Source organism: Myodes glareolus, chromosome 3, assembly GCF_982192425.1.
Source record: "Myodes glareolus chromosome 3, mMyoGla1.1, whole genome shotgun sequence".
Lineage (NCBI taxonomy): Eukaryota > Metazoa > Chordata > Mammalia > Rodentia > Cricetidae > Myodes > Myodes glareolus.
In genome coordinates, this window is record NC_142028.1 from 82,342,292 (window position 1) to 82,355,734 (window position 13,443).

Genomic DNA, 13,443 nt, shown 5'->3' on the forward strand with positions numbered 1-13,443 from the left:
TATTGTTCCCATCCCCCATTTGCTCTAGAGCCAATGCCTAGGCTGAAACCTTGGCTTCAGGCCAGTTACTTAACCTCCCTGTCCTCCTTTCTTACCACTGAACCAGGACAGTAACAACACAGACTACAAGTGTCGTTATGCAGGTGAGCAGCCACCTCCAGAGCAGTTCTGGTAACAGTGTTCTGTGCACCTCCTTCAGTGATAACTTCACCCTGGATAAGAAAATAAAGTATTCTATATAAATGACTTTAAGGGAAATCCAATTTATCCCTTTATTCAGAGATCAACATGTTCTTAAAATGGATCATTACATTCTCTATCTTCTTATAATCTTTCTCATTTTTGAGTGTGTAAGGCAACTTGTGGTAGTCAATTTTTTTTTCACAAAGTGCATCCTGAGTACTGAATACAGACAATCCTCTGCCTCAGCCTCTACAGTTCAGACTATAGGCATTATACTACCATCCCTGGCTCAAGATGATTTTTATATCATTCATTCATGCAGAACATATACAACGCTAGGACCTGAACTTGATGATTTTTTAAAATCAGCTTTCATTTTTGTCTTGTGACGCAGCACATATTCGATGACAAATTCTATCTCCTGAGATCTAAAACGATGCCCTTTAACACACTGAAAGATACACACAATGACTCAAAAGCAAAGGTATGCAGAGTTACTCCACAGAGATAGACAGCCAACCAACCAGCCAAACCAGGCGTCAGCTTGATCAACACATTCATCTAGAAAACCATGCCCGTGACCCAGGTAGCTGAGATCAAGACGGACCTGTGCACCAGGAAGGAAGAACTCATTCAATCTACTGTGGGCAAAATCCAGTGACGAAGGTAATGGGAAAGTGACATTCCGGTCCTTCCATCTATTCTTGTCAACTCGATTAATAGATGCTGCCTCAGTTACTGATGAAATCAAGTTTCTAGAGAAAGGTCTGACTTTAGAGCGGACTGAATTTACTAAAGTAAAAAATGCCACCCATGTGAAGTGTCTTGGAGACTCAACCTTTCTAAATACACATCAGACGACATGTGGCCTTGGATCCTACACTTGATCTACTAGATCATAAACTGAGAGTGGGTTCCAACCATCCATTTGATATGCCTTCCGGGCCATCCTCAGCTTGCTAAATCTAGTGTTACCCCTTTCCTCTCACTAACATCTACTCAGAGCCTATGAGTTTTGTTTATTTATTTCCCGATACAGGCTTTCTCTCTGTAGCCCTGGCTGTCCTAGAACTCGCTCTGTAGACCAGGCTGGTCTCAAGCTCAGAGATCCACCTGTTTCTGCCTCCCTAGTGCTGGGATTAAAAGCGAGTACTATGATGGCCTGGTGATCCTATAATTTGTTCATCTTTTAGGATTCAGGCATAACAGGGTAAACTTCTCAACTGGATGACTTCACACTTTTTTCCCTAAAGCAATTTCCTCAGTTACCAAGGAGATCTGACACAGAAACATGACATCTTGTTCCTTACCCACAAATGCAATGTATGGTTGCACTGGGCTACTTGAAACTTTTTAAATCTACCACCTCCTTTTTTTTCCCCCTAAAGATTTATTTATTATGTATACAACATTCTGCTTGCATGTATGCCTGCACACCAGAAGAGGATGACAGATCTCATTACAGATAGTTGTGAGCCACCATATGATTGCTGGGAATTGAACTCAGGACCTCTGGAAAGCAGCCAGTGCTCTTAACCACTGAGCCATCTCATTTGGGATGGGAGACTCATGGAATCTAGGCTGGACTTGAATTCCCTATATAGGCAAACATGACCTTCAACTTCTGATTCTCCTGCCTCTACCTCCCTAGTTTTGGAGTTACAGGCATGCACCATCGTACCCAGTTTATGCTATGGATTGAGCAGAGGCCTCATGCATTCCAGGCAAGCATTCTGCCCACTGAGCCGCACGCTCAGTTCCTCTATTTCTCTAGTCAGGTCTTCCTCTGGAGCCATCATCACTGGCTATTCTTCATTTTTGCTAGGTGTTAGTTCTTTGGCCTTATAGTTTTAGGTCCCTCCCTCCACTGCTTTCCACTGTTTTTGAGACAAAGTCTTAGCTTGCTTCAAACTTGTAACCCAGGCTGACCTTTAATTCCCAGAATTTTCCTATGTCAGCATCCAGAATGCTAGCCTTTAGGAATAAACCATCACCTGGTTTAAACTTAGACTCCTTTAATAAAAAGCAAGACTCGCCTTTCTGCCATATAGTTATGGGGTAATGTTAATAATTAACAACTGAATTCTCATGTCAGCAACTCATGTAAGGTAAACAAGACTATTAATTGGATGATACTTTTATCGAAAATTTATTTTACTTTTAATTATGTGTATGTTCATATCTGAGGCCAGAAAAGAGCATTTGATCCCTGGGGCTGGAGTCACAGGCAGTCATAAGCAATCAGTGTGGGTGAACTGAATTCTAGTCTTATGCCAAAGCAGCAAATGCGCATGACCACCGGAGCCACCGTTCTAGGCCCTTGGAGAATCAGTGCTTGCTTGCTTCCTTCCCATCTTTCCTAACAGTCTCAACATGCAGCTCTGGCTGGCCTGGAACTCTATGTAGACGAGCCTGACCTCCAACTCAAGAGATCCACCCTGCCTCTGCCTTTTTGGTGCTGGGATTAAGGGTGTGCACCACCACACTGGGCTCATTACGAGTGACCGCACAAGTCTTGTGGCATTTCTGCTCTGGTTTGTCTCTATTAGGAACAAACAACAAGTAGCAGTTAAGCTTTGGAGTTAGTTTCTTGGGTTCTCATTTGGGTATTTTTGAAAAAATGAGACAGTGCCTGCCCTTTTCAGTGATGGTAGTGAAGACCAAGTAGACACATATCTGTTAAACATCGAGGATCATGATGGTCTTAAAAATGTAACCGCTATGTCCAGTTCCTATCATTTTCTATAAGCATTTTTTTAAAACACAAAATGAGGGAAGGTATGCAAAATACAACGTTGGAATCAAAGATCAGGACTCAATTCCTAATTCACCTACCTGTTAGCTATGCAAACATATATTGCTTTAACCTTCTAAGCACTAGGTCCCCCATTTCCAAAATGTGATTAAAAACTGTCCCTCCTTAGTCCTACCATGACTAGACAAGAAACACAAGCACACACACACAAAATGCTTGGCATAGGGGTTCACATCCACCACGTCTACTATGTGAGGCTGGGAGAAGAGCTCAGGGGGGAAGTGCTGGTCTGGCAAGCACGAGGACCCAGGGTGGTGGTGATTTCCTTAAAAGAAAAAGAACTAATATTAAAAAGGTATCAATCTGAATGGGGTAGTGCATGCTTATAATCCCAACCACTCATGAAAATGAGGCAGAACTGAGTTGGACTGAAGCTTAGCCTGACACAGCAAGACCTCCATCTACCAAAAAAAAGAGAGAGAGAGAGAGAGAGAGAGAGAGAGAGAGAGAGAGAGAGAGAGAGAGAGAGAGAGAAAGAGAGAGAGAAAGAAAGAAAGAAAAAAAGAAAGAAAGAAAGAGAAAAGAAAACCGTCCAAAGTCAAACTGTCTAACTCATTAGTGAAGAAAACGAAGTAAAGGGAACCAGAAGCTAAAGAACTTTCTTCTGTTGTTACTGTTGCTTGTTTTAAAGAGGTCTCACTATGCAGCTCAGGCTGACTTGGAACTAGCCATGTGACTAGCCTGGTCAGAACTCAGAGGTCTCTTTGTCTCCTGGATTTAAAGGCATGCACCACCTAGTCTGGCTTAAGGAATTTTCTGTAAGTTACTTTCTCAAAAAATGGCAGAACAGGATTCGAGACCAGGAGCTTCCTAAGAACACAGGCACAGGTCCTTCTCAACAGAGCCACGACCACAGATCTCAGGCTCTATCTCTATGTAGACACATTTCCTAGCTTCCTTTCACAAAACAGGACAAAATAACAAAAAGGGATAGTCAACATTTATTTATTCTAGATAATACTGTTCAAAACACTTTATACAGGATAATGTATACTGATGGCACACCTGTCCCTCCTCAGAAAACAGTGCAAAACTTCAATGCAAAATGATAGATAGTATACCTTTTATTTCTTAATGTTTATTATTCTCATAATCACAACTGTAATTTATAAGTTTGAAACATGAGAAAAATTCTATGAATAGAGCTCAAATAAAGCTGAACAAATAGGTAAAAGATGGTTAAAACTTCATCTTTATTTCAAGCGCAGGCTTTGAAGCCAGGGTCAACACCATAAAACATCACAAATGACTCTTAAGACATTCGTCCTATACAATCAAGCATGAAGACATAGATATGTTTATATAATATATACACATTTTAGTATGATATTGGCCCACGGAGTATACACATCTTAACCAAGGATGAGTCTCTAGGACTCAGCTAAGAGCACTGGAGATTAGGGCAAACTTTACTGCACATCAAAAGTTGCTGTTTATAAGTTACAGATATTTAATATTTCCAGAGTTTTCTTTAATTAAAATTTTTTAAAGCATTTCAAACATTTTTCACTTTTCTCAGTGCAAAAGAAGGTTATTCAAGTCAACTTACCTTTCTCCTGAAGCGTGAGAGGAAAGGGGAACAGAGAACACTGCCTACCACAACTCCCAGCCTGACCTTCGCAATCAGTGTCTGCAGCAAATACTCAGGCCACTGGATTAGCTATCACTGCTAAAGCCTTGGGATTAGGATTCAGCCCTTACTTCACATGTTTGACTTTATGCTGAAATATTTATTTACAAAAGTAGAAAAAAGTTAGCAGTGCAAGAAAGTGGTTTAAGTTTGTTTTAAATTCCAGCCATTCAATAGTGTGTGTAAAGAAAAAAAAAGCACCATTTCAAGATGGACTGATTAGACACTGTAAATTTCTTTACAGGCCAGGCAGTAAGTTACTCTGGTTAACACAGTTCAATACCACCTTAACTTCTGACTTCTTAATTTTAAAAATTAAAATTTTTAATTAGTTTGTAGGTTCATTTTTTTTATCTTGGTGTTGAAAACACTAAATTAGTAACTTGTGTTTAAAAAAAAGATACAATTTATAGTCTACTTCACAGTCCATTTCAAAGCCAGCTGTCAGAAGATGGCCAGTTGAGCAGAAGATGGGCTTTTAACAAAGGCAGGGTTCTGATAATTTGGAAAGTCTATTTATTTTTTTTTCTATTTAAAAACCAGGATTTTGGGTGTGTGGGGGGTAGTTTTCCAATTTTATGAGTGAAAAAAATAAAGCAAGCAAACAAAGTAATTGAAACAACTAATATGGACAAAAAGCAAGAGGATATGTGTTACTTCTTCCATTAAATCACTGCAAATAGCTGGGCCCCACTAAAGAAGCAAAACACATAATGAAAACAAAAGTACTTTCCAATTCTAGTTCAGGACACTTCTGAACTAAGGTCAGTGCAGCTGCCAAGGCAGATGGGTTCAGGCTAAGTGTTTGCTTAAACTAACAGGTTGCATTTTAAGTCACAAGTTTTCCTCACTAGCACTTAAAATGAACATTTCCTTACAAATTTTATTTGTAAGCACTTTTTTTTTTAAACTAGGAAATATGCAGCCATTAATCTTAAAATTCTTTAGGTCCAGAAAAAATTGTTTTAAAAATGTGTTTCACACACAAGGCTTTAATGCTTTTATTTAGGAATTACTTGAGCCTAGAACAATAATGGTTTAACTTAATTCAACTAGTTTTCAACAGTGGGGAGTATGTTCCCATCTCTAAATAACAAAATGTATTTTCTCCAGAAGTACATATAATGCACTTTACTTTTTTAATGTTTTGTACCGATCGAAAGTAACAGGATGCTCTTTCCCTTCCCTCCTCCAACCACTCAGCTCAGGGAGAATACTTGCACACCTTCAGAACTCTAGCTGCTGTCATAGGAATTACAGAACAAGGGCAGCACAGCGCAAAACTATATCTGCTAGGTTCCAGAACGCAGAGGCTTAGCTCTAGCTTTACAGGAAATATATAAGCAGGCAAGAGTTCACTGTAAATGCGCACCAGAACAGGGGTCTAGAGTAAGCTGTCTAATTAGGGTACTGCTTTTGGAAGAAAAAATTAAAGGACACAGTTAAAATAGAACCCCCCCCCCAAAAAAAACCAAAAACCAAGTTATGCTTTTGTCACATTTACAGGACTCTCAAACGTTTTGTATCCCATGCTCATAGGTAGTTTGATGCACATGGTAAATAGCTTCAGTATTCAAGAACAGCACTGCTGACTTCATGCTTCAGAGATCTCCGACTTGCTAAGTGCAATGGCCAGTTCCAAGTCTTCTTGTTCCTGCTGATTGAGTCTGGCAAGTCTTTGCTCCTCTTCTCTCTCACTTTCTCTCTTTGCCCATTCAATCATATCTTCTTCAGAAGGATACTGCCATTTAAAAGACCAAAAGATGAATGAATGAGAAAAATAATGAAGACTTTTTATAAAAGAGCATTAACTATTTGTTTTACCTAGAGAACTCTGGGAATAATGTTACTTCCTTGTTTTTCTGAAAATATGTTTTACCTAGTGAGTTCTGGTTGAGTTTAAAATTTTAATGTAATCTATGGGAAGAAAAGCTTATAAAAATACAATAAACATTAAAAGCATCACTTTAAAACATAGAAATTACAGGCATGGTGGCACATGCCTCAGTCCTAGCATCTGGGAGACGGAGGAAGGAGGACTGCAAATCAGAAGCCAATCTGGGATATACAGTGATTTTCTGTCTCAAAAGAGGAGAAATATTTAGTGTAGACTAGGAGACTTAAAAACAGGAGTGGTGTAGTCTTTCAATTCAATGTAAAATGCTTGCTATTTAGACTTTAGTGATCACTTATTACATAGTAACCTTTTTTCTTCTTTTCTTTTTTGAAAGTTAGGATCTCACTACATGGGCTCAAGCTGACTTCAAACTCAGGATCCTCCTGCCTGTGTCCTGAGTGGTAGGATTACATACCATATGTATCATTATGATGTATCATTAATATTAATGCCACTGGTGATACGAAAAGCTGCCTTACCTGGCCTTTCAAGGGTACCCCAAAACTATAAAGCAAAAACAGGTAAATTCTGCTATATATAAGAATGAATATTAGCTAGATTAAACAGTACATGAACCAAATTATTTTTAAATATTTTGAAGATTCTGATAATCTTTAAAAACTTTGAACCCACTTTTATATAACTAAAATGATCCAGTTTAAGCAAAACCTTAATACTGATGATTAGATTGGAAAAAATATTTGTAATTACAATTAAATTTCAACTTCAGTAGAAACTAGATACAAAACTCTACTTGGTTTCAGTCTTGACACACAAGGAGGCCATCAAAAAAAGTGAAATGATCTGGAAGGCTTTGGTAGTGTGCATGAGACTCTTGGTATGCTTCCCAAATCCCTCACAATGAAAATGGAGGACTTTATTGTTAGCTACTTTATGCTGTACTGTACTGAGGCTCTGAGCAGGAAATAAGCAGAATGCCTCTGCTACTGTTTAAGACTCATTCCAACCAGGTTTTGACTTGCTGAACCATATTTAACATAATGAACTGAACATCACAAACTGCCAAAATGTTATTTTACAACAAGGATCACAATCTCCTAAGAAAGTCAATTCTTTGTTCTTCTCTGCTTCAAACAACTCAACCTCCACCTGACATAGAAGATAATTCTGCCTTGCCATTTCTTTTCAATATTAAAAATAGGGATTTCTATCATGTCCCTTCACACTTAGGAGATGCCCCTGGAACCTAAGAGTATAGACTTAAAAGGTAGGTACTGCAGTTGCCTTAGGTGCATACAGATTTCTGCTCATCTCTTTTCTAAGTAAACAGAGTAGTAACAGGGACAAAATAACTAGTGAAGGGACCCAAGTAATACTCAGAGGAAGAAAACAACAGGCAAGCTGTGACCAGGGGCCCTCGGCCACTCAATCTCCAATCTCCAAAGTCAAGGATAAAAGGTAATAAGCAGAGAAATTCTTCTTATAGAATAGGCAGTGGTAATGAATGTTACTTTGTGTGGAGAAAAAAATCTGGGAAAATTAAATTTTGTTAGCTATTCTAAGAATTTCATTTTTAAAAAATTTGTTTTATCTGAGCAATGATGAAATATATGATGTCTCCATGAATGGTTGCTCCATTTCTATGATCATAAAGGTCTTGTTTAAGCTATTCTCATAGCACTTATCCAACTTTCTTAAAGAATTCTTAGATCTTAATGACAGTTTATTTCACAGCAGAGCACAAGTTTAGTATGAATCAGTAACTGGGTTCACAGACAGACCAAAAGAACCACAACAACAGACCATGAAAACGACTGTGAATATAGTAAATAAGGAGTTGGCTTTGTATTCAAAGAACCCCTACACTGTCCTCTTGCAGAAATTGCCAACCAGTCTCTAGAAACTGCTAAAGCTTTGTACATAAACACTCATACAGTTACAAATAGACACGCTTGTTACTGGCATTATAAACAGTAGGCAGACAGCAAACTTTAAAATCACCTTTATGTGCAACCATTTGCTAAATAATAACTGTCGAGATTTTACTTATATTTATGTTACCCAGATTGAAAGATGGGTTTATAAAATGACTTATTTAGAAGAAACAAGACAACTAAAATCAGCTGAGCAATGCAATCATCTAAGAACCAGCAAAACCAAACCAAATAGAATTTGCTTGGGGGAAGAATAAAAGATAATTTTTAGTATGTTTGTAAAATGATGCAAATTTGGAAGGCTACCAAGAAATCTTTGTCAACTCTTCAAACTATAAATGCAAAGATTTTCCCCCAAACAGCCCATTCACAGTACTTACAGCACTGAAGTTAGCAAAATTGCTTGGGTCAGCCTCTTTATTGGTAGTGGTAGTAGAAGTGAACGGATCACAAAACATATCAGGATCCTTTTCTTTGGGACTATCATTGCCTGGGAAAGGCTGAAATGGATCATTCAGTTTAAAGGGATCAGAAGAATCCAATTTGTTGATGGGTCTTTTCCCTGGATCAAAATCATTAAAATTAACCAGCAGACACAGCAAACACAAGCACACAAAACATGTTCACAGGGAGCACTAAAGAACTGCAGGCAGTGCACAGAGCGAGAGTCCAAGGCATATTCTCAATACTGCCTTAAATGGCCACACCAACTGTTCTCAAAGTTTTCACACCTCTCTCAAAAACCAGGGGCAGCTAAACGGATAAAGTCCAAAAACAAAAAAGAGGAAATGGGCCAAGAATTATGATTTTGTCCAAAGATTAAGTCCTTCTTCCTTTAAAGAAGCATGCTCCTAAAGAAGATAATGAGAAATAAGGAAAATCGATAAAGAATAAACAGCCTGGCCTCTGCTGCTAGAGCCGCAGCCTCACACTAGTAGCAGCAAAGATAAGCGATTTTGAAATGTGGCAAATTTCTTCTGTCTTTTATCTGGTATAATTACACATATATAACGCCTAGTAGCGTAAAATATAACAAGACAAAAACCTGACAAAAACCTCACTTCTATAAAACTTCAAGCTGAGACTGACCAACACTTAGAAGTTCACAGTCTATACATGTACTGCTGACTAATCTTTGACCAAATAACAGTGTGTTGCTCTGCTAATTCATAACCCACTGTTTCGATACCATTTATTTATATATTTATTTATCTACTGTTTATTGATTGATTGCTTGATTGGTTTTCTCGAGATAGGGTTCCTCTGTGTAGCCCTGGCTGTCTTGGAACTTGCTCTGTAGACCAGGCTGGCCTCAAACTCAGAGCTCCGCCTGCCTCTACCTCTCTAGTGCTGGGATTAAAGGGGTGTGCCATCATGCCCAGCTTTCTCTTATTTTAAAGTTTTACTTAAAGTGTGTAACATTTTTTGGGGAAAAAAAAAGAGAGAGAAATTTAAGTTTTTTCAAATGTGTTCTTCCTATAGCAGTATGCTCATAGTCATAATTGATTTTTTCATAAACACAGTTTACAAAAGAGGCTTGTACCACATACCACTACACAAGCCTTCGGAAAGTGCTGTGAAGGCAGGCAGGATCTGAGTCACAACTACCATACAACAACGAAAGCATTGAGGCTTAAATATAGGAAATAACAGACTTAAGGTCACAAAATGATGACTCTGGGTACAGCTTATGAATCCTTAGGTTTGCTCTGTAGTATCACTAGAAAAATCCAAACAAACAAATGAAAACTCCAAAGGAAATTAAAACCAAAGCCAGGCAGTGGTGGTGGCGCATGCCTTTAATCCCAGCATTTGGGAGGCAGAGGCAGGCAGATCTCAGTGAGTTTGAAGCCAGCCTGAGTTCACTCTGGAAGCCAGAGTGAGTTCCAGGACAGCTAGCACTACTATACTGGGAAACCCTGCTTTGAAAAACCAACCAACCAACAACAATAGCCAAAAACAATAAAAACCAAAACCAAGCCTGGGCTAATACTAGCACTTGGAATGTGGCAGTAGAGAGGAGGAGGAATTCAGTTCAAGACCAGGTTGGACTACATGGGGCACTGTCTAAAAAACAAAATACTAAAGCCTTGAGAATGCAATTCAGTGGCAGACTGCTTATCTAGCATTCACGAGGTCTCAGATTTAATTACTAAAATTGGGGGTGTGGTGGGGTTCACAAACTCAGGCTAGGACCACCTGGAATATGAATTTAAGGCCTCTAACCAGTGACCTCTTCAACAAACCATTCTTTCCCTTTGCTCTTTCTACAGTAATGGACGTTTGAATATTTTCAGCCTTATTATTATTGTGAATGCTATATATCAGGTGTGTGTGTGAACATGAGTGCCACAGTACATGTGTGTATGGCATGTGTTGCCAGAGCAACTTCATGAAGTTAGTTCTGTTGGGGAATATTATTTTAAAGCATATTGCTTCTGTTTATGGAGAATGTGTTTAACTGTGAAGCTGTGATTCTTTGCCTGTTGCAAACACCTGAAGGTCTAATAAAGAGCTGAATGGCCAATAGCAAGACCAAGAGCAAGGATAGGTGGGGCTGGCAGGCACAGGATAAATAGAAGGAGAAATGAGGAAGAGGAGGAGCAAGAGAACAAGGGGAGGAGGACATCGGGGGCCAGTCACCCAGCTACACAGCAAGTATGGAGAAAGAAGTAAAGAAAGGTATACAGAAATAGAGAAAGAGCTGGGCAGTGGTGGCGCATGCCTTTAATCCCAGCACTTGGGAGGCAGAAGCAGGCGGCCCTCTGTGAGTTCGAGGCCAGCCTGGTCTACAGAGGTAGTTCCAGGACAGGCTCCAAAGCTACAGAGAAACTTTGTCTTGAAAACAACAACAATAACAACAAAACAGAAATAGAGAAAGATAAGCGCTCAGGGGCAAAAGGTAGTCGTGATAACTTAAGAAAAGCGGGCAAGAAACAAGCCAAGCTAAAGCTGGGCATTTGTAAGTAAAAATAAGCCTCCATGTGTGTTTACTTGAGAGCTGGGTGGTGGGCCTCCCCGAAAGAGTTAAAAGAGTAAAACCTTGCACTACGCTGTTCTGTCTCTGAACCTTTACACGGATTCTGGGAACTGAATACAGGTTACAAGGCTCATGCAGCAAGTAAGTACCTGTGCCCTATTAAGTCATCTCACTAGCCTTGTTCTCAGCTTTAATTAAGACACTAAATTAAGGCATTTGGGTTTTAAAAGCATACTCACACAGGTGTAAAAGCATAAATGAACAAAATATTACTTTAGAAAATAAAGACTAACCAACTTACTTCTAACAATGTATGATATAGGTGACTCTCTTTAAAAGATGAGAAGCAGTTAACTCATTTACATAAGTTCTGAACAGATATTCAATCAAATACCATGGGAAAGTTATATTATCCAACAAAACTTAAAAAAGTGATCACCTAACTTTTGGGCTGAAATGTTACTCAGGAATGAGCTGGCAGCACTACCCATACTCAGAGGAATTGTCTTCATAGATACTTTATTCTGCATAGAAACAAACCTTTTCTTGGTGTAGTGCTAAATACAACATCAAGCAAAAACCAAACAACAAACAAACAAAAAAACCCAAAACAAAACTACAATTTGTTCCTAGACCAGATAAAGAATTTTAAAATCAGACTTCTAGAGCCAGGTGTGGAGGTACATATCTTTAAACCTAGCATTCAGGAGACAGAGGCAGGTGGATATTCAAGAGTTTCAAGTTCATGGCCAGTCTGGTCTACAAAGGAAGCTCCAGGCCAGCTAAACAAAACAAAACAAATGTCTATTGTAAACTAAATGAGTTTTAAAGGGCAAGCAGTTCTTTTTGCCACTCTTGCCTGCTCCTTCCTTGCCTTTTTCTAAATAAAAATAAATAAAAAAACAAAAGATTTACAGAGACTTCATATTTGTTTTTTCTCAAGAAAATCAATTTAAAAACCAGAGTACAGGAAACTGCTATTCAAATAATAATCAATGGGTTTCCAAAAAAACAAAACAAAAACAAAGAGATTTCACCCAAACTTTATCTAAATGGGTAGGGGAAGGGACACATGCCTAGCTGGAGAGGTCAGTAGCAAGCTTATGCTAAGTGCTTGGTTCTTACTCACAGCCTTTATATAATACAAAACAACGTAAGAAAGGCCCACACAATACTTTCTAGAGGGAAAAAGCATACATTTGTCTAGGAAAGGCCCCAACTCTCATACCAGGAGGTGGCGGGCAGGGTCTTGTTGGAGTTCCAATCTTGGGCGGCAGTGCTGGAGGTACATCCTCACTCTTGGTGGATGTTTCCTCTAACACAGTTTTTGGAATGACCACATTACTGTCAGAACTTGATGTGGAAGGATTAAAAGGATCTTCATTGTTGACCTTTGTTTAAAAAGAAATGTTTATACAGTTTGATATACACATGGTCATATAGTATTCAGATGAATGATTTACGTATCAGCAGTTTTATTTTAATTCCCCAAAGTGACATTTTATCCTTTACATTCAAGAACAAATAGGATTACAATTCATCTGTATGAGCAGGTATTCTCATAGTTTTACTTATCAAGAGTCAACAGACATCAAAACAAAAAGACTGAAGGCTTATTAAGTAAGCATTAGGCAATACAAAACTTCTTGAGGTATAAAAAAACCATCTGAGTTGAATGATAACAAAACAAAAAGAATGGCTGATTCTATGTGTCTCAGTGCACTTGAATATAAGCAAGACAATAAGAATTAGAGAAACTGGCTTCTAGAAAAACTATGAAGATAATTTGAGAGTCAATTTTTCAAAAGTAAACTGATCCTGTGGAATGTTGTCTTTTTTAAAAATTTATTTATTTTTATTTTATATGTGCATTGATGTTTTGCCATGGGTGTCAGATCCCCTGGAATTGGAATTACAGACAGTTGTGAGTTGCCATGTGGGTGCTGGGAATTGAACCAAGGTCCTCTGAAAGAGCAGTTAATGCTCTTAACCACTAAGCCATCTCTCCAGCCCCAAATGTTAAGTCTTAATGTTGGTTTGAAA

General features: G+C 38.6%; 1 protein-coding gene across 3 annotated transcripts in view; it reads right to left on the bottom strand.

Moving 5' to 3' along the window:
• Positions 1-4,172: 4,172 nt before the first annotated feature.
• Eps15 (epidermal growth factor receptor pathway substrate 15) overlaps positions 4,173-13,443 on the bottom strand; it is a 97,751-nt gene continuing 88,480 nt past the window's right edge. For 2 of the 3 annotated variants that reach the window (XM_085686403.2, XM_085686402.2), the window contains 3 exons: positions 12,629-12,791; positions 8,801-8,982; positions 4,173-6,369 (listed from right to left, as the gene is read on the bottom strand). In XM_085686403.2, the coding sequence (XP_085542529.1) occupies positions 6,223-6,369; positions 8,801-8,982; positions 12,629-12,791 (492 nt within the window). In that variant the 3' untranslated portion in view covers positions 4,173-6,222. The remainder of the gene's footprint in view (positions 6,370-8,800; positions 8,983-12,628; positions 12,792-13,443) is intronic. The other variant, XM_085686404.2, reaches the window with a different exon arrangement.